Source organism: Sphaerodactylus townsendi, linkage group LG05 (assembly GCF_021028975.2).
Source record: "Sphaerodactylus townsendi isolate TG3544 linkage group LG05, MPM_Stown_v2.3, whole genome shotgun sequence".
Taxonomy (NCBI): Eukaryota; Metazoa; Chordata; class Lepidosauria; order Squamata; family Sphaerodactylidae; genus Sphaerodactylus; species Sphaerodactylus townsendi.
In genome coordinates, this window is record NC_059429.1 from 26,976,500 (window position 1) to 27,003,631 (window position 27,132).

A 27,132-nucleotide genomic window follows, 5' to 3' on the forward strand; every position below is an offset into this window, starting at 1 on the left:
CATCTGTTGCTCAGTCAGAGAGCAGGTGCACTCTAATCTGGAGAAGCGGGTTTGATTCCCCGCTCTGCCACTTGAGATGTGGAGGCTTATCTGGTGAACCAGATTAGCTTGTGCACTCCAGTACATGCCAGCTGGGTGACCTTGGGCTAGTCACAGTTCTTCAGAGCTCTCTCAGCTGCACCCACCTCACAAGGTGTTTATTGTGTGTTTGTGTGGGGGTGAGGAAAGGAGATTGTATGAGTCTCCTTACAGGAGAGAAAGGGAGGGGGCGGTATAAATCCAAACTTTTCTTCTTCTTCATGCTCTGCATGTAAAAAGATTATAAATGAGAATCAAAACTTAAAACTTGCTCATGGTTAACCGATGCATGATTCTTGCATTTGATGTTGAATAAGGGGAAAGTAGCATGGGAAGTTTGCAAAGTGGTCCTGAAAAGAAGAGTTCTAAGAGAAGCAGAGCCCACTACAAAGAGTTTGAGACCCGCTAGCTGGAATTAATAAAATTGTCTCCCCTTTGCTGCATTTTTCCACCAATGTTTGCTAGCAGCCTCAATTCTAGGAAACAACAGATTGACAACAAACAGCAGGGAATACCAAAGCAAAACCATCGGGCGGGAGAAAGGGAGTGAGGGAGAATCTGGCATCCCCTCTGCAACTCGTCCAATGCCCCTTGCGTAAGATCACACCCATGAGCTGCGCATTAATTTAATTAAACTTGCTGGTTCACTTCTCGCATTAATTAACATGGATTAGAATCCCCCTTCAGACATAAACATGTCCTGAAAGAAGAAAAAAAGGCTGGGGGGGGGGGGAGAGTCCAATTCTGGCCTCTTTTGACACTCTTTAAGCACCATGATTGCGATGAGGATAGTGTTGTTAAAGAGGGCGAAGGGGTAATTAATCCATAGTGTTCTCGTGTATGTCAGTGGGCAAGGGGCCCCTTCCCCAGCTAGCCTACAGGCCATCAAAACGGTTGGAGTCTAATTTCAGCAATTTCCCACTCACTTAAGCAGCTCTTGCGCTCTCCGGGCAATTCCACAATGCTGGGAGCTGTTGCTTCAGCAGCAAACGAACAAAGAGGGAGGGAAGGTGATGGTGCAAACTCCCCACTCACACCCCTCCATCTCAAAACAGAAAAAAATTAACATATTTATGCCCAAGCAACCTCAACTGTGGATGCGCTGGTTTGCCATCATGATGTTGCAAAGTCAAAGATACACAGAATCTCATCTTGTATTCTGATCAAAGACACAAAGATACCCAGCGCATGATGCAGCTAGAGGTGTGGGGGGGATTCCTGGGGATTCGGGGCAGTGCTGAGGATGGGGGAATTTGGGGGAGGCAGATCAGTGCTTGAAGCTGATATTTCTTCAGGGGACCTCTGGAGATCAAATGTAATCTGGGAGAGCTAGAGGCCCTGCCTAGAGCCACAATTAAGCATTTGTTATACTACTTTAATTATACAGGTGTCTAATACTGCTCTGTTTTTTAGTTGACATCCGCCTTAGTGCCTTGATTGGCTGAAAAAGCAGAATATAAATCTTTTAAATAAAATAAAATAACTAGCACCATCTATATACTGCTTATTAGTTTATCCATTTTATATTATTACTTTATATGACACTTTAAAGAACTGTATTGTATAAGTATATATGCAAGCTGCTCCCATCCAATTCTGGTGCAACAGAACAAGGTATTAATTCAAATAAATTATAATAAAAAGAACTAATAATGTAACAAATTTGTAAATCCACTAATGTCAACAGAACGGAAGCTCTATTGTCCCAGGGAAGCCATTAGGATTTAGATATGCTTGAATTTTGGTGAGATCGCACTCATAGGGCGATTTCCTCACTGGCGATTAATCCTGGGATAGTCACCCAAAATATTCAGGTTCCCTCGAGATCTCCCCACTGTCGAACTGCAGAACACAGATCAGTCCCGTTTCTGCCACTCCCCCCCCCCCATCATGGGATTTTTTTGGACCTGCTTGTATATGCACCTTTTTGAAACAAACACTCCAACTGGAGCTAATAGGAGATGGGGGCTACACATTTGAGAGTCCATAACTTTGGCCCCCATGAACCAAACTTCACCAAACCTGGGTGAGAGTCTCCTAAAGATACCATTCAGGTTTTGTGAAGTTTGGTCCAGAGGGTCCAAAGCTATGGACTCCCAAAGGGGGTGCCCCCATCCCCCATTGTTTCCAAAGGGAGCTAATAGGAGATGGGGGCTACACATTTGAGGGTCCATAACTTTGGCCCCCATGAACCAAAGTTCACCAAACCTGGGTTGTATCATCAGGAGGGTCTCCTAAAGATACTCTGAAATTTTGGTACTGCTAGCTTAACAATTGCACTCCTGGCAGCAGGCACACACCCCACTCGCCCCAAGGGGCAGGCCTTGATGTCTTCACTAGAAACATGCTGCAGTGAGGATGTTGGAACCTGGATGAAAAGGTGCTGATTCTTTTGAAACTTGGTTGTGTCTAGATTAAATTTTCAGTGAGAATTCGGCCATAGAAAAAGGGGATGGTTTTTAAAAAGTGGTAATACCTGGACAAAATCAAGTGGTGCTGTGTAGAAGTGCAACTCACACCATGGGTATTATCATGATGTGAAATCGCCAAGAATGTAGCATTTCAAATACTAATGTAATCACTAAAAGGCCACACCTCACATAATAGACATTTTCCCAATTAGTACATTAAATGGGGGACTCTGTGCAGAAGTACTCCAGTATTTAAGTCTGCTGATTTCAGTGTCTTTGATGCTGGAAAGTGCCATCAAATCACAGCTGACTTACGATGACCCCTGTAGGATTTTCAAGGCAAGAGAAAAACGGGCAGGGTTTTTTGCCATTGCTTGTCTCTGCATACCAGCTATGGACATCCTCGATGGTCTCACATACCAACCAGTGCTGAACCTGCTTAGTTGTGAAATCCGATGAGATTGGGTTACCATTAGCGTACTAGCTTTCTGCCGATTCCTGCGTTCATTTGGACAACAGTGTTCTGTAAGGTGGGCAGCCCGATCCAGAGCCCTCCAGAGAACTTTCTAGCAGCAACGGGAACGAGAGAAAAACAAACAACTCCCGCCACCAGAAAATCCTCCACTGGCCTCAATGGACTTATGCTGTCCCCAAAGGTGCTGTAAATCCAAGGGCCGAGCACCACGCCCCCAGGTGGAAGCTGGCTAAGGTCGGATCTGCCCCCAGCCATGCCAGCACAGAATCCTGTGCCAACAGAACTGGGACGTGGCAGCTGCTTCCAGGGTTGGGTGCTGTGGAGACACATGGCTCCCAGGTGATTGCGAATCTGCCCCCTCCGCTGGTGCATTAGCCTCTTATGCTGGCAGGGCGGGCACAAGGCTGCGCCAGCTGTAGAAGTGAGCCTGCTTCGCCCCCCCCCCCCTCCCCGGGTCTGAATTGGGCTCTAAAGTAGTTTGGAGAGTTCCACATTCTGGATACACGACTCCAACCATCTGATTTCTTGGAATCACTCACCATGCATCTCTGAGCAGAATTACACCCTTCTAAGTCCATTGAAGTCAACATGCTTGAAAAGGCAGGATCCCCACAGCAGGTGTTAAAGGAAAGGGGGAGCTACAAGGAGCCTCAATATGGGTCGGGGCCAGGATGAGAACGATTGTGATGGGGAAATAGATCTAACCCTTCCCCGTATGATTTCACCTATCAAAACTCCTCCTGCTCCCCACACTGGAGGCGTTATTCAGTTTGGAAGGGGAAACAACAGGTCCCCTCCCTCTGTCTGTCTTCTTTCCCTTCAAGGGCTAAGAAGAGTGCAGAGCGGCAGACTCAATTTCAGTAGGTGAAATATGTAGGGCAGGGGTCTGCAACCAGCGGCTCTCCAGATGTTCATGGACTACAATTCCCATCAGCCCTTGCCAGCACGGGGCTGATGGGATTTGTAGTCCATGAACATCTGGAGAGCTGCAGGTTGCAGACCCCTGATGTAGGGGAAGGGGGAGAAACCTCACATAATATGAGCTTATGGTACACAACTGCTTTTCCCCTCTTTTAGAGACCTGTCACTAATCTCTCACGTTTTTGGCCTCAACTCTATCAAAAAACACTTGCAAAAAAGCCAGCTGACATATGCGAGCAAACATAGTCAATGCATTTCTTTTCTAAAAGGGGGGGGGGGCGGCAGAACTGAATCTACAGCATCACCCTGAGATTCCATTAGTAGCATCCCTTCAAAATCCAATCCAGCCTCTTCAGACGTCATTTGTTGCTTTACAAGTGACTCCTCGGGGTCTCTGCAGCGAAAGAGCTCCCTTCTCCAATTAATTTTAGTCACAGCTTATCCAGACTTGTAATGGCTTTGGATCCTTTTTACAAAGGATTGCACATTCGGCGTTCCCTGAGAGATCGGTGCAACGTCAGATTTTGCAAGCGGAACAAAGGTGCTAGAGCAGGGGTAGGGAACCTGCAGCTCTCCAGATGTTCAGGAACTACAATTCCCATCAGCCCCTTCCAGCATGGCCAATTGGCCATGCTGACAGAGGCTGATGGGAATTGTAGTTCCTGAACATCTGGAGAGCTGCAGGTTCCCTACCCCTGTGCTAGAGGGTGGGCCAGAAAGCAGGCAGCGGGGGGGGGGGGGGCTGCAAGGTAAAAGGTAGCAAACTGGTCCTATATTTAGTCCCCTTGAAGTGCTCTCTGGCGGTCAAGCATACATCAATCCGGTCCTCAACTGCCAACTGAGAACTGTAGAAAAGTGAGGTGTCTAAGAGAGTCCCATAAACTTGGGCCTTTGAGCACTGGTCATATTGCAATTAAGAAGAAGATGAAGAGTCTGCATTTATACCCCACCTTTCTCTCCTGTAAGGAAACTCAAGGTGGCTTACAAGTGCCTTTCCCTTCCTCTCCCTACAACAGACACCTTGTGAGGTAGGTGGGGCTGAGAGAGTTCTGAAGAACTGTGACTAGCCCAAGGTCACCCACCAGGAATGTAGGAATGCGAAAACACATCTGGTTCACCAGATAAGCGTCTGGCACTCAGGTGGAGGTGTGGGGAATCAAACCCAGTTCTCCAGATTAGAATCCACCTGCTCTTAACCACTACACCACGCTGGCTCTGCTTAAGGCAAGTAAAATTGTATCAAAATGCCTTCCTTCTGGCATCACTAACTGAGCATTAAGGCAGCAGACTAGCAGACAGCCCTCTATTTGTGGGAACTTTTTTCAGGCCAGGTCCACACACATGCAAGCAGAACGGGGTTATCAATCTCCAAGTATGGTTGGAGAACTCTCACTATTACAATAGATCTTCACATGATGCAGATCAGTAAACCTGGATAAAATGGAAGGTGGACTCTATGCTCTTACACATCATTAAAGTCAAGTCCCCTCCCCAGGCCTCATCCTTTCCAAGTTCCAACCCCCCCTCCCCCACAATTGGAGGCATTTCCCAACCCAGACTTGGCAACGATAAAACAGAATGATGAGGCAGAGTCTGCAGGTACCAGCTTTATTCTGCTTTACCAAAAATTCCTGGGTTTGAAAAACCCAAAATTTACTGAGGGCAACTGTTTGTATTCAGCCCTAGTAGACAGTACCATTCTTAATCGCCAAAAGGTCTGAGTCAGTATAAAGAAGAGTTTGGATTTATATCCCCCCTTTCTCTCCTATAGGAGACTCAAAGGGGCTTACAATCTCCTTGCCCTTCCCCCCTCACAACAAACACCCTGTGAGGTAGGTGGGGCTGAGAGAGCTCAGAAGAGCTGTGACTAGCCCAAGGTCACCCAGCTGGCATGTGTGGGAGTGCACAGGCTAATCTGAATTCCCCAGATAAGCCTCCACAGCTCAGGCGGCAGAGCAGGGAATCAAACCCGGTTCCTCTAGATTAGAATGCGCCTGCTCTTAACCACTACGCCACTGCTGCTCCTCAGCATCATGTGTTCATGAGCTCACTCCATTCCTCTGTTAAACAAGGAATATCAGAGAAGCAAGGCACCCACTTCACACTTTTGGGGCTGCTCTTGTATGTGCTGCCGCTTTAGGAGCTGCTAGTTTGAAGACTGATTATGACTGCTCTTGATTGCTGATTTCACATGCAGGGCAGAATGGGAAACAAATGACTTTTTTTTTCTAAATATTCAAAAAAAAATTCTAAATATTCGAATGCTAAATATTCCTGTAGCTGTGTAAATTTTACAAACACTACTCCACATTTGCATAAAAGAAATAAAGAACTCAAACTATGTACGAAGGCATTTCAATGCATAAGAAAGATCTACAGGCAGCCTTATCACGACAAGTAGTTCGACTGTTTAGAGTTTAGACAAATAACTTGGTGTCTGCACACTTGGCCCCTGAACACTAGGTGGCAGTGTGGCCATACACAGAGCTATACATAGGTATACATGGCACAAGCAAAAGATTTCATTTAGACTGCTTATGGCAATACGAGAAATAATCATATATTTTGTTCTCTATGTGGGCAAAGGCTAGCCACCAGAAAGGTAATGCCTTGGGATTCTACCGGTGGACAGACAGGCTTCACGAATTCACCAACCAATTCCTAACAAGTTCCGGCATCAGAAGGCACTTGCTAAATGCAGGAGAAGGAAGATCTGGTTCCATAAATTCCAGAGGCAGGAAGGGTTTCTAGGAAAAAAAACCCTAAACAAAGCAGCTCTGCAGATCTGTTCACCAATGTGCCAAGTCACTCAACACAGCATCTGCAAGACTTAATCTGTGTTTGACTGCGCTGGAGTTCACCTAAGACAGGGGTCTGCAACCTGCGGCTCTCCAGATGTTCATAGACTACAATTTCCATAAGCCCCTGCCAGCAGGGCCAATTGGCCATGCTGGCAGGGGCTGATGGGATTTGTAGTCCATGAACATCTGGAGAGCCGCAGGTTGCAGCCCCCTGACCTAAGACATTTGATTTCTATACCAAGACTGAGTCCTGCAATATGTTATGATAATGGTGAGAATGTTGAGGATGTTCCTCTGACCATGTATGGAATTCCTCTCCCACACTGCCCTGTTAGAACTGTTGAGGAAGGCTTCAAGGGGCAGGAAGCACATATCCAAGTTGAACTGGAATCCATCATTTCACTGTGTCTTCACAGAACAAGCACTATTGGACAGCTAACTTTTCTCAGTACCAGGCTGTCTTCTAGCCTGGCTTGACTGCTCCTTAGAAATTTGCTGGCTTATTCTGCCTCCTTCCCATAGGTTCCCGCCTCAATCATCTGGACTCATTCTGGATTTGTTCTGGCCTTTCCTTCTCTCACTTTTTGCTTTGTGTTGTTGGCTTTTTAAACATGATACCCACCCAGTGTTTGAACCAAAGAACAAACCTCCTGGAATTCATCCTGAAATGTAGGATTGTGAAGCTTCTACTGATTGTCTTGGCCCTTCAAACACCAGATGAATCATCACACAATGATCCTGAAAATCTGAAAGCATCACTTACCCTTGATTTGTGCCCCACTCGTTCCTGATGCAGAGGTGTTTGTGCACAGGGTCCTTCATGTAACCTTCATAGCACAGGCACTCACCTAAAAAGGGAAGAACCGACAGAAATGGAAATCATAAACGGCATCTCAGGTATCCCGGAAGAAGATCTTGGCCTTGTGGCAGACCTTTCAACGCAATGTGCAGCCTCAGCGACAAGAACCAATTCTATAATGAAAAAATAAATATGGCTGTTATTGGAGTTTATGTCAGTCTATTGTTTGCTGAAGCTGTATTCACAATACACTGTACATCGCCATCTCAGTATTTTATCAAAGGGAAAAAGAAAGGAAATGGCATCTAACATGATCAAGGGGTTCAAATACCTTCTCAGGTATGGACATTTGGGTGGGGTTTTTTGTTTGTTTTCTTAGGCCCCTTCCGCACATGCAGAATAATGCACTTTCAATCCACTTTCATAATTGTTTGAAAGTGGGTTATGCTATTCCGCACAGCAAAATACAGCTGCAAAGTCCACTGAAAGGGGATTGAAAGCGCATTATTCTGCATGTGTGGAAGGAGCCTTAGTCAAAAGTGAGAATGGAGCTTAATGTCACTGTAAGCTCCAGACTCAGAACTCCTGACACACCTCTGGTCTGACCCAAAAGGTCAAGGACAAAACGCAGGGAATTCTGTGAAGACTCCCAGTCTCCCTCTCTTTCTCCCTCCCCCCCACCTCTCTCTCTGTTTTCTTTCCAAAATTCAGGCATGGATATGCACAATTCAGATGGGGACTGTGGCATAGGCCAAGGGAAGTTTAAACCTTCCTCCCATGCCAGCTTCTCAATTTGAAGCTGACCTGGGCAATTTGCCATGCTGAGGCAAGGCAATGGATACTGATGTGGATACCTGCAATGGAGCCAGGTCAGGAAAAGTATGCATGAGTACAGATTTAACCCTCCTTTCCTTTGTGCCAAGATACCAATCGATATTAAACTCCATTCACTCTCAGTATCACAAGTGAATACTTGTTTGTAAACTCTTGACCAATATGGAAAAAGTAGACAGAAAAGATTTTTTCTCTCCATCTCATATCACTAGATTCATATTACTAGAGTTGGAAGAGATCGCAAGGGCCATTAACCCCCTGCAATGCAGGAACACACAATCAAAGCACTCCTGACATATGTTCATCCAGCCTCTGTTTAAAAACCTCCAAAGAAGGAGACTCCACCACTCTCCGAGGCAATGAATTCCACTGTCGAACAGCCCTGACAGTCAGAAAGTTCTTCCTAATGTTTAGGTGGAATCTCTTTTCCTGCACCTTGAATCCATTACTCTGTGTCCTAGTCTCTGAGGCAGCAGAAAACAAGCTTGCTCCCTCTTTGACATGACATCCCTTCAAATATTTAAACATAGCTATCATGTCCCTCCTTAATCCTCGCTTCTCCAGATTAAACATCCCCAGCTCCCTAAGTCTCTCCTCATAGGGTATGGATTCCAGACCTTTTACCAATTTGGTTGCCCTCCTCTGGACACGTTCCAGCTTGTCAATATCCTTCTTAAATTGTGGTGCCCAGAACTGAACACAGTACTGTAGGTGAGGTCTGATCAATGCAGAGCAGAGTGGTGCAATTATTCCTCTCGATCTAGACTCTATACTCTTATTGATGCATCCCAGAACTCAGAGTCAGTCGATAAAACTGACTGGCGGCAGGTTGGGGACACAGAAAAGGAAGAACTTCATTGCTGTTAAGCAGGAGGATGGTCATTGGTTCAGATGGCTTCCAAAAAGGCATACCCATTGAAGAAAAGTGGTCTCTTGTTGGGCCATAGGCCTTCATGTTCAGATATAACATGAGTACCTTTGGTCTCATCCTGCAGGACTCTTCCTACATTGCTATGACTGTAACTAGTTTAAATGCAGCAGGTTTTCCATGCAATCCCTGGACTCTCCCATTGGAGGAAATCAAATCCTATAAGCAAAGAATTTATGATAAACCAATAGAAAACCTCCAGTACAAGGGATACACTCTCATCCAGTAATTGGAGAGATCTCTGTGCACTATGGAAACAAACAGTTAACTGGTTGTTGTGGGTTTTCCGGGCTGAGTGGCCGTGGTCTAGTAAATCTTGTTCTTAATGTTTCACCTGCATCTGTGGCTGGCATCTTCAGAGATGTATCACAGTTATCTCTGTGATACACCTTTGAAGATGCCAGCCACAGATGCAGGCAAAACGTTAGGAACAAGACCACGGACACACAGTCTGGAAAACCCACAACAACCAGTTGAATCGCCTTTGACAAAAACCTTTGACAAAACAGTTAATTGCCAAGTTGATGTGATCTTTTCCACCTATCTTCAGAAACAGAAGGCAATCCAAGGTTTAATGTATTGCGGAATCCAAGGTTTCCTGGTTTCAGAAGCCTTCCTTCAAACTTTGGTCAGGTGTGTTCGAATCCCAATGTTGGTGCCTGAGCAAACTAGAGTTTGGTTTCTCTCCACAAACTGAGACTGTAAATTGGAATCTACCTGTGATTTAGAATCTCAGCTGGCCACAAAGAGCAACTGAAAAGGTCAATTTGCTACTTTAGAAACAGTATCTGAGCTTAAAACCGTGTTAATTAACACCGAAAATACAAATGAACCCCAGTTGGTATGGAGAAACACATTTGCATCCAGAGATTCGGCCAAATGGAGATGGTTTCCAAAATCTTCAATTCCATGCTGAGTGTGGGAGGATATGAGGGCTGCTCGCTTGCCTACACAACAGCAAGCTGAGTTTGTACCTGTCACAAACACACACCAATTTGTTTGTGACATCTGAATGCAGCCAGTAAGCAGTGATATGGTCACCCACCCACCCACCGATCTTGGTCTGTTTTCCTCTGCTTTTTAGAGCAGTTGGGAACACAGACGTTTCAAACACGATACTTTGGGCTGGCCTGGAGTCACAGCTCTAATTAAATTCTCCGTGTCAGGCTGCTGGTAAACACACAGGGGGAGAGCTGAAAAACAACCAGCTACCTTACATGACATAATCCATGAGACGGGCTAAGTACCCATGTCTAAGCACTGTCCTCTCTTCCAAGATCCCAGGAAGTCAGGGGAGCACATGGGGACTGGCAGTATTGGGGGAAGGGGGAGGGGGAGGAGGAGGAGAAGAAGAAGAGTTTGGATTTATATCCCCCCTTTTTCTCCTGCAAGGAGACTCAAAGGGGCTTACAATCTCCTTTCCCTCCCCCCCTCACAACAAACACACTGTGAGGTGGGTGAGGTTGAGAGAGCTCTGAAAAACTGTGACTAGCCCAAGGCTGACAGGTGTTGAAGTGCACAAGCTAATCTAGTTCACCAGATAAGCCTCCACAGCTCAAGTGGCAGAGCGGGGAATCAAACCCGGTTCTCCAGATTAGAGTGCACCTGTTCTTAACCACTACCCCATACTGGTGAGAAAAAGGCCATAGGTTTCCTTAGATAATCTATTACTCAGAATGGACAGCAGCAGCAGATCTTGAGGGAGGGAGGTGGGTCATTCGCTCTACCAGATCTTTTGGCTCCCTCAGTAGCAATGGTCTTCAGAGAAGTGGCTCTCAAAAGCAGCCCCCTACTGCCTTCCTCTCCACCCCTGGTAAGGCGTGGATGGGACTGACTGTCACCTGGTCAAGAATCCTCAATGGTTTCTCTGGGAATTGGTGTAGGTGACTGCTAGGGCATCTTGTGCATCCAAGCTGCTGAGATTAATCTTTAAAGCCCTTTGTGATGTGGGACTCACACACGGGTGGAATCGCCTCCCCCAGTATATGAACACAAGGCAGGTCACGGAGGTCTTTTTCTGCTCAGTCTTGCTCAGGGGCTGCTCCAGTATTATGCAACCAGTTTCCCCAGCGGATCCAACCTTGTGATGATTCCAGAGGATCCATAAAGCTTTCCCAACAAACTTTTGATGGCTCATAAATAGAGGTGAGGGTCTCCATTTGGATTCCTGTAAACAGAGACCATCGCTGCTTTTCAATGACGCCTGCCACTTTGACTCACATGGATCATGAGAAAATGGGTGGTAAGTATTTTTAGAAATGTTTGAACACCTGATGCTCCCTTAAACTGAACCAGGCTATGGGTCCATTGAAGTCAGTATTGCCTGCTCAGACTGGCAGCTGCTGTCCAGGGTCTCAGGCTAAAGCAGCAGTGGCGAACCTATGGCACGGGTGCCAGAGGTGGCACTCAGAGCCCTTTCTGTGGGCACGCGTGCACAAAGTCCGTCATGTGGAGGGGCGGAAAATCACCCCCCACCCCATCCCACACACACACATATCTAGGCTGGTCTGGGCACGATCCTTTACCTGGGAGTAAGCTCGGTTGCTGGCAACGAGGCTTGCTTCTGAGTAAACCCTCCTAGGGTCGTGATTCACCCATTCGAAGCATTGCACAGTTGCTTCACCAAGCTTACTCCCGAGTAACACACGCCTCAGAGCCAACCACTTTTTCTAAACTAAAACCTCGGTATTCAGGTTAAATAAATGGGTTTTGGGTTGCAATTTGGGCACTCGGTTTCAAAAAGATTCGCCATCACTGGGCTGAAGTCTTTCACATCACCTACAACCCTATCCTTAGACAGTCAGCGTGGTGTAGTTGTTAAGAGCAGGTGCACTCTAATCTGGAGAACCGGGTTTGATTCCCCGCTCTGCCATTTGAGCTGTGGAGGCTTATCTGGTGAACCAGATTAGTTTGTCCACTCCAACACATGCCAGCTGGATGACTAGTCGTAGTTCTTCAGAGCTCTCTCAGCCCCACCCACCTCACAAAGTATTTATTGTGGGGAGGGGAAAGGAAAGGAGATTGTAAGCCCCTTTGAGTCTCCTTACAGGAGAGAAGGGGGGGGATATAAATCCAAACTCTTATTCTTATTATTAGAGATACCAGGGATTGAGTCTGGGACCTTCTACATGCCAGAGAGATACTCTATAAGTGAGCCACAGCCACTCCCCAAAGTACACATGCACAAAGCTGCCTGGTAATGAGTCAGATCATTGGTCCATTGAAGTCAGTGTAGTCTACTCGGACCTGCAGCAACTCTCCAGGGATTCCGGCTGAGATCTTTCACATCCCCTACTGCTCGCTCTTTCTAACTGGAGACGATGGGGATTGAACCTCTGACCACACGCATGCAAAGCAGAGTCTCTTCCACTGAGCCACAGCCCATCCAAACTTGTAATGATCCCCCTGCTCCCATCACTGCGACCTGCTTTAGGAAGACTACCTACTTCACAGGTGTCAAACTCGCGGCCCTCCAGATGTCATGGACTACAGTTCCCATCACCCCCTGCCAGCATCATGCTGGCAGGGGATGATGGGAGCTGAAGTCCATGACATCTGGTGGGCCGCAAGTTTAACACCTATGACTACTTCAATGTATTGTCGAAGGCTTTCACAGCCAGATTCAACTGGTTGTGGTGGGTTTTCCGGGCTGTGTGGCCATGGTCTGGTAGATCCTGTTCCTAACATTTTGCCTGCATCTGTGGCTGGCATCTTCAGAGGTGTATCACAGAGAGAAATATGTCACTAGACACAGTGTGTAACAGACTTCTCTCTGTGATACACCTCTGAAGATGCCAGCCACAGATGCGGGCGAAACGTTAGGAACAAGATCTACCGGACCATGCCCACACAGCCTGGAAAACCCACCACAACTACCTATTTCATTTTAATGGTGGCTGGTATCCTTCCACTCTGTTTAGCCTCAAGTCTGAAGCCTTCCTGCGGTCTCTTTATTAGGAAGAAGACTTCCTGGGCCTGAGGAAGACTTCAAACTTGAATCAGAAAAGTAGGCACCAGTGCTGACTTGGGAGTGGTCTCAGGGGAGGAAAGAGCTACCTTGTTCCTTCCCTTTTTCTAATGCCAGTGTTGGATTAGAGCCTCAATCTGCAGATCATTACCCACAAGCAGGTTGCCTGCATACAGGCGTGCGCAAGGATTTCTCATGCTCTGCCATGGAGCAGATGGTTGGTGGGGAGGGGCCCAGAAGGTGGAATAAATCTAGGAAGGTGTCCAAAGCTCTCCGCATTTTTTTGAAAACCGAGCTCAGAGGTTTCTGTCTGGCTTGAAAAGCCATCCCCCCTCCCAAACACTGTCTTGGCAGGAGAAGGGGCAAGAAACCAGTGTCTGGCTCCCAGGAAAGCACGCAGCATTCCGTTTCCCCCTGGATAACGGGACAAAGAACCAGGCGCTGACTTTGTATGTAGGAGATCTGGCAGTTTGCTGTGGGGTGCGGATCAGACTTGCGGAGTTACAACTTTGCTGAAAACAAGTCAGGGTCTGCACACAAAAAATCAAGTCAGGATATGGCCAAAAGGACAAAAGGCACAGCAGAAGCTCTTGCAGAAAAACAAAAAACGAATTCGTGGATTTTTCTTCCCTCCCCGCCCCACCGAATGCTGACAAAAACCTGTGAAGTTGGAAAGGGTCCTCCCTCCCCATAAGGGTGCTGAACACCCTCCCTTCTGTCAGGCCTGCTGGGGCTGACAGATGCCATAGCAGATGGCCCTGCGTTACAGCTCCACAATGGAATGCGGGCTAGGTAAAGAAGTGAGCCACGGCTGCAAAGGAAAGGATTAGATGCTCACGGAGACATTTGTGCAGGGAGAACAAAAGACTTGCTCGGTCTCCTCTTGAGCAATGACTGGCAAACTAAAGGTACGCTTATTGAAGAAGGAGGAGGAGGAGGAGGAGGAGGCTTGAAGGGGTTTACAATCTCCTTTCCACCCCCCCCCCCCCACAACAAACAGCCTGCAAACTGGGTGGGGCTGAGAGACTCTGAAGAACTGTGTCTCGCCCAAGGCCACCCAGCTGGCATGTGTTGGAGCACACAAGCTAATCTAGTTCCCCAGATAAGCCTCCACAGCTCAAGTGGCAGAGCGGGGAATCAAACCCGGTTCTCCAGATTAGAGTGCACCAGCTCTTAACCACTACACCACGTTGGCTCTGGAGGATGTGTCTTCGTCTAACTGAGTCTATTTCATGCATAAGGTCCTAGGCTTGATCCCAGGTAGCCAATCCAAGCAGAAAATACTGGACGAAAAGGACCAGTGGTGTGACTCCATACAAGACAGCTTGGTGCGTCTGTGCAGTCTGTGCGTTCCACCATGCACGAGGATCAAAAGATTCTTTGACAGATCTGAAAAGGTCCTGTGAGCAGCGAGGTTTCTCATCAACACTTGTTGGATGGGGTTCTGTTAATTGTCACATATGGAGAACCGATCCCACCCAGGCAGGGCGAACCTTCCTCCCACGCCCACCTACCGGTTTCTGGGTCGCACTCATGTTCGCAGGGGTCAAGAAGTCGTCGGGCACACAGGTCTAAGGCCCAGGGGCCGCTGGAGTTTTGCTGGGAGAAGAGGACCACCTGGGCAGGATTGAGCCAGTCGCTGGCATCTAACTGGCTGCCCTCCAGCAGGATAAATCGGCTGCCTGCACCATAAACAAAATGGAAGGTTTTTTGGGGGGTGGGGTGGAGGGAGAAATAGAGAATGCTTTCACGTACAAAGCCTCTATCCTCTTTAATTGCCCCTGCTGTTATTTATGTGGACATTTGATCACTGTAAATGCAGAAGAGGAAGAGGAAGAACCGGGAGAGTTTCTCATCCAGAACACCCACATTAAGCAGCACATGTGACTGAAAACACCCTAACAATGCAGTCCTGAGCAGAGTTGCCTTTCTGAGTCCACCGACTGCAACGCCTTCGGATGGGTACATCTGCTCACGAGCGCACTTTGAAAGTTCTCCCCTCCAAACCACTTCAAAACCCATTATTTCCCTCTCAAGGACATTGTTCGTTCTTTGAATTCCTGCAAAATAGGGTACATTCACAAATTTTCTTTCGGAAGCCTCTCCGCCAGTGCGAAGGTCATGCATCTATAGTCATTGTCTGCTGTTTTTTGGGAAAAGCCAGCGTGCCGCAGGAACCAGCATGAAAAAGACAATGGATTGTTTTGTGGATTTGTGAGTGCCTTGTTCCATCCTACAGAGACAAGTGACTAAGTAAAACTGTATGCCTTTCATTATCTCTCCAGGTATCATCCCATTCTTCCTCCAAGGAGCTCTGAGAAACACATATGCTTCTCTCTCTCTCTCCCCTCCATGTTATCTTCACAACAAACCTGTGAGGTAAGTTCGGCTGAGGGCGTGTTACTGGTTACATGATCAAGAGGAGGTTTGGACCGTAGCACTCTGATCACTACACCTCACTGTCAATGGCCTGCCTGGAGTACAGGCCTCCTCCCTGAATGTGAAAATGAGAAAACAGGTCACATAACCCCGTGGGAAGGGTTTGATCAGAACACCCCTGGTATAATTACAATGGAGTTGGGAGGTACAGGCACTGGAAGGATGTAAACATGTTAGCAAGGGAGCTGTCACAGAAGTAAAACGGCGGCAGGGGTGGGGAGGGACTCAAAGTCACGTTAAATTCTCTCTCACTCATTAACTTCTCCTTTCAAATCAGTTCCAGTTTCCTCAAACCTGTTTTATTTGTCACTAGATTCCACCTTCTGGAGTGCCATTGCAGACAACCAAATCGGTGTCCTCAGGAAACCTCCCCTGCCCACCCCCACCCCCGCTCCCCTTTACTGGCTAAGTTGAAGTTCTCACTCAGATGGAAACCTGGATCTGGGCGGAACCAGGCCAGACAGGAAGCGGCTGCTCGTGAGATCCACTCATACAAAAGAATTCACTGCACACAGAAAGCTAGCCTGTCCAGAAGAAACAGAGGTGTGACTTTACTCCTCCTTATGTCTACTTTTGTTTAGTTTGGAGGGGACGTGTGCGTGTTCGTTTACAGGACAGCACCCAACTATTTCCCCCTCCTCGTGGTACAAACACGTTTCCTAACCCAGAAAGGCCATTACTGCATCATTATTTTTATTTTTTAATTTATTATTCAACTAATATCCCGCCCTACCCCCATAGGGCTCAGGGCGGCGAGCAACATTGATATAAACAAAAGGCATCAACAGGCACCATCACTGGGTCCCTCAGCTCCAGGCTGTTCACTGATGAGGTAACTCAAGTGTGTTCTGCCTTACTCAAGCCTCTTCTCTTCCTACCCCTCCACAAGCAGAAGGTGAGGAGGCCCAGGCTTGGCAGAAGCGCAAGCACACGACTCAGTTTTCACAGGAGAGCATTTGTTCCTACAGTCTGGCAAGCCACAGGCAACATGAAAACAGGAATATGGGGGGTCTCAGGCCCATAAGCCATGCTCCCTTCTCAGCAAGCACCTGAGAACAGAGGAGGCTTCTATCCTTGGACTGAAAACCTGCACGTAATCCGAAAGGTGGGTTCTACCAAAAAAGGGCTGTGGGTGGGGAGATGTCTTAAATGGCCTTCTAGATGAGCACACTGGCTATGTGACCTGCCTGAGGGTCCCAACCAACAGTGGATGACCGCTGTCCTTGCTGACTGGTCAGCATGGGGCCTCAGTCACATTTACGCGTTGATCTGTTCTCTGCTTCCAATCCTGCCTGAACTGTACATAAAGTGGCTCGATAGGAAACTAACTGTGTCCGACTACCCCCCTCCCCCAGTCCAGCAGCTGACCCTGTGGAAAAAGAGGCAGGGTGGAATATATAGTGCGTATGCTTACCGTCAGCGATGAGGTGCTCTGGGACGTGCAACGTTATCTTGACCACCAGCGGGCAATTCACGTGGGAAGCGCACACCAGGCCAATGACGCAGCTAGTGATGCTAATGAGGGTCAGGGTGGTCTTGCTCACTGGACTCCTTGGCGAGCCAACTGCAAGGGCAAAAGAGACAACAGTTGAGGGGGAAGAATCCAGAGGTCATCTCGCCTGGTCCTGGGCCACAATTACAGTGATAGAACCAGAACCAATTAAACCGAGGAAAATAAGCTGAATGTGCTAAATTGGAGAAGGCGGCAGCAAACCACCCCGTACACACAGGCTGCCTAGAAAACGGTGTGATGTCATATGTCACCTCACAGGTCAGTAATAAGCTGGTGCTTGCACAGGGGAACGTCTTTACCTGACCTGCTTTAATGACCACTGGAAGAAAGCCAAGTGATATTTTTGAAAGCAAAGAGAAAGAACTGTGCCTCTCAGCAGATCAATGAAACAGGAGAGCCTGCAGGAACTTGAGCATTCCACTGTCCTTTGCCCCACACAAGGGACTCTGAAAGTATAGTGACTAGATGTGGGCCACAGACACACTGCATGCCATCACAGCCGTCACAGGGGAAAGGGAAAAGACTTTAACACATGACCCTGCCTTCTACTGAACTGGTCCATCGGCCCATCCAGGACAGCCACTCAGATTGGCAGTGGCTCTCCAGGATCACTGGTAGAAGACTTTCACGTCACCTGCCACCTGATCCTTTTAACGGGAGATGTCGGGGATTGAACCGCCATTTCCCTGCAATTTTATTGCATGGCATCACTGTGACTTTTAAAGGCCTGCAAACACATGGACATGACCCATTGTGTAAGTGTGGAGAAAGGTCTTCCTTCTTTTTACCCAGAAAGCACTGTGATGCAACCCGCGACTTCCATTCCCTACCACAGGCTACATGAAACCCACCATTCTCCTATCTAGGGCTAAATAAATGGCCAGGTGGTAGACACTGGCAGGAAAGTGGACCGTGGAGCTAAATGAAGAGCTGGAAGAAGGAGAGGAGAAGGGCGTAGTCTGAGATTTCCCAAGATCTTGGGCAGACTCGGTGCTTAATCGTCTTGGGAATGAAGATTGCACAGGTTCTGATTCACATTTGCCTCATCTGTGTTGATTCAGGACCAGGGCGGATGGTAGTTTCCAGACACAGCATTAACAAGTGGAATGGCCCCTGCAAAGAGCTGCATTCCTCATTACTAGCTGCAAAGTGCAGAGACATCCAGCTCCCCAGGGTAATTAACAGCTCCCTGCCAAGCACTTCACTCCGCCCACTCATTTGCACCTGACAAGTCTCCGAACCACGCTCCTGAGTGGCATCCTCTATCCACATCCCCTGGGCACCAAGGCATCCTGCCGTCTACTATCTCTGACAGCTGGTATGATGTCCCAGCAGGGCAGAAGGCAAATCTCAGATATACAGGAGAGAGAGAGAACACAATCAGACGTGAAGCCTTTAAGGGCTTAGCAGCTCACCCACCTTGCTCTCGGCCTTGAGGGAGGAGCTTGTGTTTGTGTGGGGATGGGTGGGTGTTTTATCTGTGCATTGTGGTCAACAGTTTGAAGGCCGACTTCGGCAGCAGACATTGACAATCAAAACAAAGCACCGCTCCCTTTACGTCCTGTTAGATAACCGAGTTTTAAAGCAAAGGGGGAAAAAATAAGGTTCACGGCTCAAATTTCAGAATTAGCCCAGGGGTTGGATCCAGCACAACTTTTCCACAGACACAAGGACTTCTACCTAAACAGTACCACTTTCTTGCACCCCTCCTCTTTGGCAGAAGCCCGAAGTGCCCTGACAAATCAGGGACGTTTAGGGCTAACTGGGGAAAAGGAAGCCAAGCAAGTTGTACTTTGAAGACAGAAGTCCTTGCATTGGCAGAAGTGATGTGCTGAAGACAACTCAAGGAATTCTGCCAAGTCAGAGTTCATTTTTGCATATAGATAATGTTGGTTATACATCTATACCCCTCCTCCCTCCGAGGAATCCAGGACAATCTCCCCTGCCTTATCCTACTATTTTGTATCCTTCCAGGGTCATGAGATGAATTACATTAGAGAGATTACTCTCCTTGCAGGGTATCATGATGTCATATTGGCTGGATTACTACCACATGCTCTACCTCGGCCTTCCCTTGAAGATAACCTGGAAATTGCAGTTGATCCAAAAAAAGGCAGCCTGATTGTTGTTATGGTCTTGCCTAGTTTAAAAGAGTCTCACTGGCTGCCCTTTTATTTCCCAGTTCAATTCAAGATGTTGGTTTTGACCTTTGAAACCAAAATGTGGGTTGGTCTGTCTCCTCCGTCTGTCTGTCCGTCTTTCCGTCCACCCACCCATTCATCCAAAACAGCTTATATCATTCTCCTGTCCTCCATTTTATCATTGTAACAACCCTATGAGGTCAGTTAAGCTGAAAGAGTGTGATCGGCTCAAGGACACCCAAGTACATGGCACAAGCAGGGATTCGAACTCAGGTCTCCCAGTTACAAGTCTGACAAGTCTGACTCCATCACACTGGCTCTCTAACTAAAGGAAGGTGTCTCCCTATATACCCTCATGTATCAGCTACATTTTTCAGTTTGCCACCTTTTGGCTATTCCTTACATTAACCACCTGACCTCAGTTCGGGTCTACATTTTCTCTGGGGTTGTTCCTACTGTACTGAGCAGACGCTCCACAGAGAGGAAGGGGGCCCCATTCTTGGATACTTTTTGGAGGCCCAGAAAGGCTATTTTATTTGCCAGGACAGTTAAGGGAGTGCAAGGCACAGTCCTTTTATTAGGTAGGGAGTGGTGAACTTTATTTATTGTTACATGGATGTGTTCATCTATGTATTGAAAGCCACCTTGAGCCATACAGAAAAGCAGGCGTAAACGTTCAGACAAATGAACAAATGAATACTGCATTGTTTCAGCACAACGGAAATAATAAATAGGGGCAGCCTGATAGCTGTTTTGGAGAATATGCCTCCCCGTCCCCCCGAGGGCTTTATTTTGCAGTCCTCCAGAAAGCCACTTGTTGAAAACGAAGAGCACAGATGTTGGCTCAATGCCTAGGTAGCACTTTCTAACCCGCAAGCTGTGCAAACGGCACCACGAACCATCCCTTCTTTACTGAAACAGATCCAGTTCTGAAAGACAGCTCGGCATCCAGATGGCTGGACCGTGAGCTGCCACGCAAGTGGAGGAGGAGGAGGCCCCCTTGCAGGCCAAATGCCACCGATCCACTCCTGGCCCGCTCATAAAATAAGCGCGCTCTTGCTGATGGCAACATCAGTGGGAAATCATGCAGACTCCAGTGCAGGAGAAACTGTAGTTTCCGCTCACTATGGTAGCAAGATGCGACCTCTTCTTTTTTGTGTGCTTGAAGGCCTGGGTTTGTGTGTGTTTCATAAAAGCCACCTATTAACATGCATGAACAATTATGACGTGCATACAGGATTAGCATGACTTTTGGTAAATGTGGCATGTCCCCTGGGCCGGCTCAGCAGTAGGCCCGTGCGCCATCCCTCCAAACCTTCCTGAGTGGTCTCAGCCCATTCAGTGGTCTGGTCTTGGGGCCTGGATAGTGAACCGCCTTTGAGCTCTGGTTATGCCCAGTCCGCCAGCAAGTGGGGCCCGGCTGGTGCTTCCACAGAAGTCAATGTTCCTCTAGCCTCAGCTGACGGTTGGAGCCAGGCTGAACTAAGGGCTCCCTCCTTCCCTACTCTTGTCCTCTTTGCTTCTTTGCTCCCTTTCTCAACTTTGTCCCACACTCTGTCTTCATCTCTTGCTCTCATCCTTCCCTTCCTGTTCCTTCTCCTTTTATCCCCAACATTTGGGCCAAGGCCTGCCTCAAGACCTCTACACGCTGTTGGACCATGTGTCAGACGCTGCCAGGCCCCAGATTGGCCTCCCATTTGAGAGCCAGCCTGGCCCTTTAAGGCCTGGAGGGCAGGGCACAACCCACCCCTGCCTCGGCATCTGGCCGGCGGTGGTCATAGCTGATCACTGGAAGTCGCCCAAGTCTTTGCCTGAGCCCCCATTGGGCCTGTCCTTGCCAGCCTCCTGTTGTGCTGTCTCCTCAGCTCCCTGGGACTGTCCCAGGCTATGTGCCTGCTGCCACCACCGCCATCTTGGAGGCACTGCTTTGGTTCCCGCTCCAGTAAATCAGGTGTGAATGGGCAAGTCTGGGCAGGCTTTGTGGCTGACCGAGAATGGAACCACATTAGCCACTGCAAGAGAAGATGCCATTTTTGAAGGTAAATGGAACCTGGATACCCACAGCCAGCTCTGTTAGCTACAACTCTTGCATACAATGAAACAAGTTTATGTACCTGAAATACTGAAATTCTTTTACTACACAAGAGGGAGAAAGGGGAGCATGCCCAATTTGTACCGATGATGTTGTCATAGATGAACATGAAATATACAAGAGTCACCCAAATGAGGGTTGGTCAGCCTCCTGCTATGGTGGGAGACCTCTTGCGAGCCACCCTCTCTTTTTGCTGCCACGTCAAGGCAGAAAAATAAACAAAAAAGTTGTTGTAGGGAAAAACTTGCAAGTGATGTCAGTCTTCTCTAGGAACTGTGATTGCTAGAGAGGTGTGAGGTCACGTCCAGGTTTTCCCCAGAAGTGACATCACACTGCTGTTAGCAGTATTCCCCCTCCTCGGGATTCTTGCCAATTTCCAGGCACAGACGTGTGACCTGAGCCAAATCAAATGTCCTGAAACCATCCTGCTTTTCTGTAATGTTATTTGAATTCATTAGATAGTTTCAGACAAGCCAAAGTATGGCTCAGAACCTGTCCCCAGATACAACTTGGGGGACAACTCAGTGGTAGGATTCTAATAATTTAACAACCGGTTCCGAAAGGACTCAGTGGTGGGATTACACCAGTTCTCTGAACTAGACAAAAGATTAGCTACTGGTTCTACCGAATTGGTGCGAATAGGCTGAATCCCACATGGCTCCCAGTGATAAACCCTTAGAAGTACTATTTTTACATGGCTCCCAGTGATAAACCCTTAGAAGTACTATTTCAGATGCCTCCAATTCTAATGAGACTGTAGGCCCTTTGGAAATTCTGGGGAACAATAGTGGACATTACCACAAGTTAGTTTCCATGGGAAGTGGGATCATTCAGAAAGTGGTTGTCATGGGGAGCGATCACAAAAGATTGGGAAATGGGTGCAAGGCAAGCCAAGGATGCTCCTGTGATGGAGACAGATATTTCTGAATGGGTGCTCCCTAAACACTCAAAACTGATGCATCCTGTGGTCCTCTGAAGAACCTTCTGCTCCAGCGAGGTGAAGGAAAACAGGAACTTCCTTTGCTTTAGGGGAAGAAGCAATCTCGTTGCATCCCAAGCCTTCTGAGAACAGCTTGGTCATATACTTATTTATATTTTCAACAGAGCCCTTTGGGGGTGGGCGGTATAGTAAGTCTAATAAGCAAACAAACAAACATATCCCCCCCCCCACACTTCTCATCATTTGTGTCACCAGTTGCTCAGCCTGACAGCCAAGCCAAAAACTGAGGCTTCTTGGGGCCAGGTGATAACCCAAGTGGTCCTCCCATGTCACTTGGCACTGGCTCAACTAGGAACTGAAGAAGTATTCTTTGTCCAGTGTTGGAAGAAAGGGACTTTACGCTGTTTCCTGCCTCATCCTACAGAGGAGTTTTGTTTTTTTTTACTAGCAAGCTAGTGGCTAGATAGGGACTTAGGAATTTGTCACCTTTACTCTATCATGCTGACTCTATCCCTTTGATGCAGACTGATACTCTTAGGGACCTCCTCCCTTGCTTCCGCCTTCTTCTCAGAACTTCTCCATCTTACTTTCACCATGCCTAGGGAGAGGATGCATACCTCGAGCATCCGCCTCCATCCAGCTAGAATAGATTAGTTAGTGAACCGATCTCTCCACCTTTCTATCCAGAATGGAGTTCACTAATAAATACTCTTTTTAATCGATTAGAAACTACAAACGACTCTGACTTTCTTTTGCGTCTGAAGTTCTCTCTAGCAAGCTCAGCCACGCGTGTATGCCCAGGTAAGCTTCCCTGTGCTCAGCCTCTGTGCCGCTCTGCTACTTTTGCAAGGGAAACACACGCACCAGGTGTGATTCTCCCAACATTCAGCAGCAAAGGAGGCATATAAGTGCAGGAGCAGACTAGTCCATTAAAAAAATCCCTGCAACAAGGTGACCTAAACAGGCCCCACAGTGAAGACAATGTCCCAGAAGCCAGTGGGCTTGGGCCTAGGCTGCAGGGAAGATGGCAAAGAGCGCTGTTCACACACTGTTGCAATGGCCTGCTTCCAAACCGGACAACCCATGCAGACCTTTCTGCCCGGTCTGTTGTCTCAGCTTGCTCCTGGCCTCCAGTGATCCTTCAAAGCAACCATCATTGCAAACTTTCCGAATGTTAACAGGGCAGTCCACAGCTGACCAGAACGGCAGCTCCCACTTCTAGCAAAAAAGACATGAATGAAAAAGACTATTGAACTCATCTCTGGTTATCAGCATCCCTAGGTGGAGATCCCCAGGGCTATAACACAGAGACTCTTTTGCCGTGCCACTGAATTTTTGCCTCTGTGAAGTCCATTTACAAGCATATGTGCTGGTGAAATATTAGTAGAAATTTCTGGGGGTCATCAAAATGATTTTAGTATGATTTTGGACATTTCTCACTGGATTCAAGAAGCCTCGATATCAAGGATGGAGTTCAAACAGAATAAATTAGGCCCCTGCCAATGACCACTGTCAATCTACTACAATTCCATCTTGTTCAGTGTGCCAACTCTGTTGTACATTGAATGATGAAGTGTGGTGGTAGACACGAGTATAATCTTCTGACTACACTGTTTTGTTTTTTGTTGACGTAGCACAAGGAAAAGGTTAAATGAGACCTCAGGATAACAATAAATAGGTAGGCCGGGTCCGCCTGCCCTGACCTTCACCTCTGCTTGACACGGTTGCCATATCATGAGAAGCAAGTCTTACCACTTGCCTTCAAAAGATATCAGTGTAAAAACTATCCAGTCTTTAGAGATTTAATTCCTCTTCCACAACCAGCACCACCAGTCCTTTCCATAAGTTGGTTTCTCCATGACAACCAGCTCCTTGACACTGCCACCTTAGGTGCCTTAGGGATCAGCAATGCACGAGCAGAAGAGACAGGGCTTGGGTTTCTGAGATCTCATTCAGACAGCTCACGCAGGGAGAAATCTATCATAGCAATGTGTTTATCAGCCTGGAAAAGATGATGGATTGTGCCGGCTCTGCTGGGAACCCTTCTTAAAGAGAGGGTTGGAGCTAATTTAAGCTTCACATTCCAATTCTTATCTGTAGCTGCATTTATCTAGAGAGCACTGGCTTTCAAACGCTGCTACCCCTCCTTCCCCTCCCTTGCATGCCACCCTTCCCCTCTCCCTCCGCTCCCTCCGCTAGGGTGGGTGGGCCATGTCCAGGTGCTGGCCCCCTCCCCTCCCTTGCATGCCACCCCTCCCCTTTCCCTCCGCTCCCTCCGCTAGGGTGGGTGGGCCATGTCCAGATGCCGGCCCCCTCCCCTCCCCTCCCTTGCATGCCACCTCTCACTCACTCCCCTTCCCTTGAATGCCTTCCCCTCCCTCCCCTCCCCCCTCCCCTTGCATGCCTTCCCCTCCCTCCCTCCCTCCCTTCCTCCCTCCCTCCCCATCTCTTGCATGCCACCTCTCATGTTATAGAGTTTCTCAAAATTGCTCATCCACATTTCGTGCAATCTCCAAGAGACCAGACAAAGCCTCCAGGACCCTTCCCCAATTAGCTCATCGGCAGAGGAAAGGGCTGGGTGGCATTTTATAGTTCTGCTCTGCAGAGTTTAGATATATCTAACTATATATGTATAGATGAGATCCCTATAACTTCCATGTGCTCACCTGGTGGTATTATTGGGAAAAGAGGCAGAAGATGCCCCAGAACTCCAATACTCGGGGGTGGGGGTGGGGGGGTGGAAGGGGGAGAGAAAAATTTCTGGTACCAATTCAGTGATTTTTTTTCATACCTCAGCATGTGCTGAGTGAATGAAGGCCAGCAAGGCCAGCAAAAAGAAAACAAAGACAGATTCAAATTGAACATAAATACAGCAACCCAATGGTCAAAGAAGCCTCAACTTACAACGTTATTACAGTCTCCATCATCTAATACTGCTCCCTGTCTTAATATGGATCTGCACTTATTATATGCTAACATACAAAATTTAGCTATCTGCAAATATATGCAAGAAACCCAGTCTTCCAACAAAATTCTTGTAAGAGCTAAGTCAGAGTCAGCTGCAATTGAATTAGTATAACGGATTAACAGTGGTTGAATTAGAGACTTCCTTTCCTCTTTAGGGAGCTCACAATGCAGTAGGGTGTGACATAGAGTCTACTTCCCCTGAATTGCAAACACATACTCTCCTGTGCCGTGGGATTTTTTGAAATCTTCCCACTAAATTGGCTGATGGAAAAGCATCAAAACGGGCCCTAGAAAAGGCCCAACAGCATTTTGCAGATGTAAAGAAGGTGCTGAGTGGATTTCTTTGAGAACTGGGAAAGAACAAAATACAGAATTCCAGATGCGAATAAGTTGCCTACAACTCTTCAACAGTCGTTGAATGGAAAACCAGCAAGGAATACTAGGGTCATAATGCAGAGGCAGGCTACAGCGATGGCAAACTACCTCTGAATGCAACTTGCCTTGAAAACCCTATGGGGTTTACTGTATGTCTCAAAGTATGATCCTGTATGAGCCACTATTCCTTCATAAACCAGCCTAAAATGTATCACTTGACCAATAGTGACATTCTGCCCTCTAGGGTACACTTGTGGGGCACCTACCAGGAGTGCCGTGCCTCCTTGCTGGCTTGCAGAACAAAGGAGGAGAGCTAGAATACACCCACTGCTGTCTTGCAGACGGTTATTGATGGACATGTGGCCCATCAGTAAAGATCAGTACGGATTTTTTCATTTAGCATATGGATTTTTTCATTTAGCATTGAAAGAAACACAGAAAGGGGACACAGTTTTAAGCATTATGGAGTAGAAAGAGGAATGCGAGGGATAACTATGTGTCAGTGGGGGCACAGGTCCAAGCCATAACCACCGATGACATTTTAGAGGAACAGTAAGCCATTTAAAAATTGCCACAAGGGCCTAATCCTAATTGGGCCCACAGTGCAGCAGCTCTTGTTTGCTCCCCACACCTTTTCAAGTCTCAGAAATCCCATCCCTGTTTTCAGAGGCGTACCGCCAGAAAATGGATCCCGGGCCCATTTTCTGCCCCAGAGGCCCCCCCCCAGCCTACATGGCCCCTGCACTTCCCCTGTGTGGCCCCACTTATGGCAGCCCGGCTCCCTACATGCCCCTGGGGGCAATGCCAGTCCCCGCCCAGGCCGGACTCCGGAGCTCTTGGCTGCACATGGGGAGCCGGGCTGCCGTAAGTGGGGCTGGACCGGGGGGGGGGCACGCTGACGGAGTGGTGTGGGAGGTGATTTTGCGCCCCCCACATGATCACATGAGTGGCACCCACCACTGCCTGTTTTGATACTTGAGAAGGAACAGGAGAATGAGGAACAAGATCTACTGGGACCATGACACCACAGGGTCAATTTTATGATCCTCACATCAGTTTTCCTATAAAGTGATGTTGGCAGCCCCTGGTTGGCCCACAGCTGCTGTAACATGAAGTCTGGGTCTGAAACAGTGGGCTTTCAAACGTGTTGTGTAGCTCCTGTGTTTGCTGTCAAAGCAACTCTTCTCGCTCCCTTCTACTGCCCATCTTTCTTCATTCTGTTCTTTTTTTCTCTCAAACGTTTTTGTAAACCTGCCTTTCTCTCAAACCAGCTGGGACCCCAAGTAGAGAACAAGAAGACATAAATCAGATGAAATCCCTGCCTTAAAAACAAACATGGTCTAAAAAGCTAGCACAAAGACACGATGCCATCTAAATGTCCAAGTCCAATGAACCTGTCAGGCCTTTTACAGGTCTCGAGCCCAGAAAAACTCTCCTCAGCAGTCCACTTT

At 47.7% G+C, this 27,132-nt stretch overlaps 1 protein-coding gene across 1 annotated transcript in view; it reads right to left on the bottom strand.

Moving 5' to 3' along the window:
* ASTN1 (astrotactin 1) overlaps nucleotides 1–27,132 on the bottom strand; it is a 284,812-nt gene that overhangs the window by 121,351 nt on the left and 136,329 nt on the right. The window contains exons 6-8 of the mRNA XM_048498038.1: nucleotides 17,068–17,217; nucleotides 14,729–14,896; nucleotides 7,450–7,534 (exon numbers count right to left, since the gene is read on the bottom strand). Coding sequence (XP_048353995.1) covers nucleotides 7,450–7,534; nucleotides 14,729–14,896; nucleotides 17,068–17,217 — 403 coding nt within the window. The remainder of the gene's footprint in view (nucleotides 1–7,449; nucleotides 7,535–14,728; nucleotides 14,897–17,067; nucleotides 17,218–27,132) is intronic.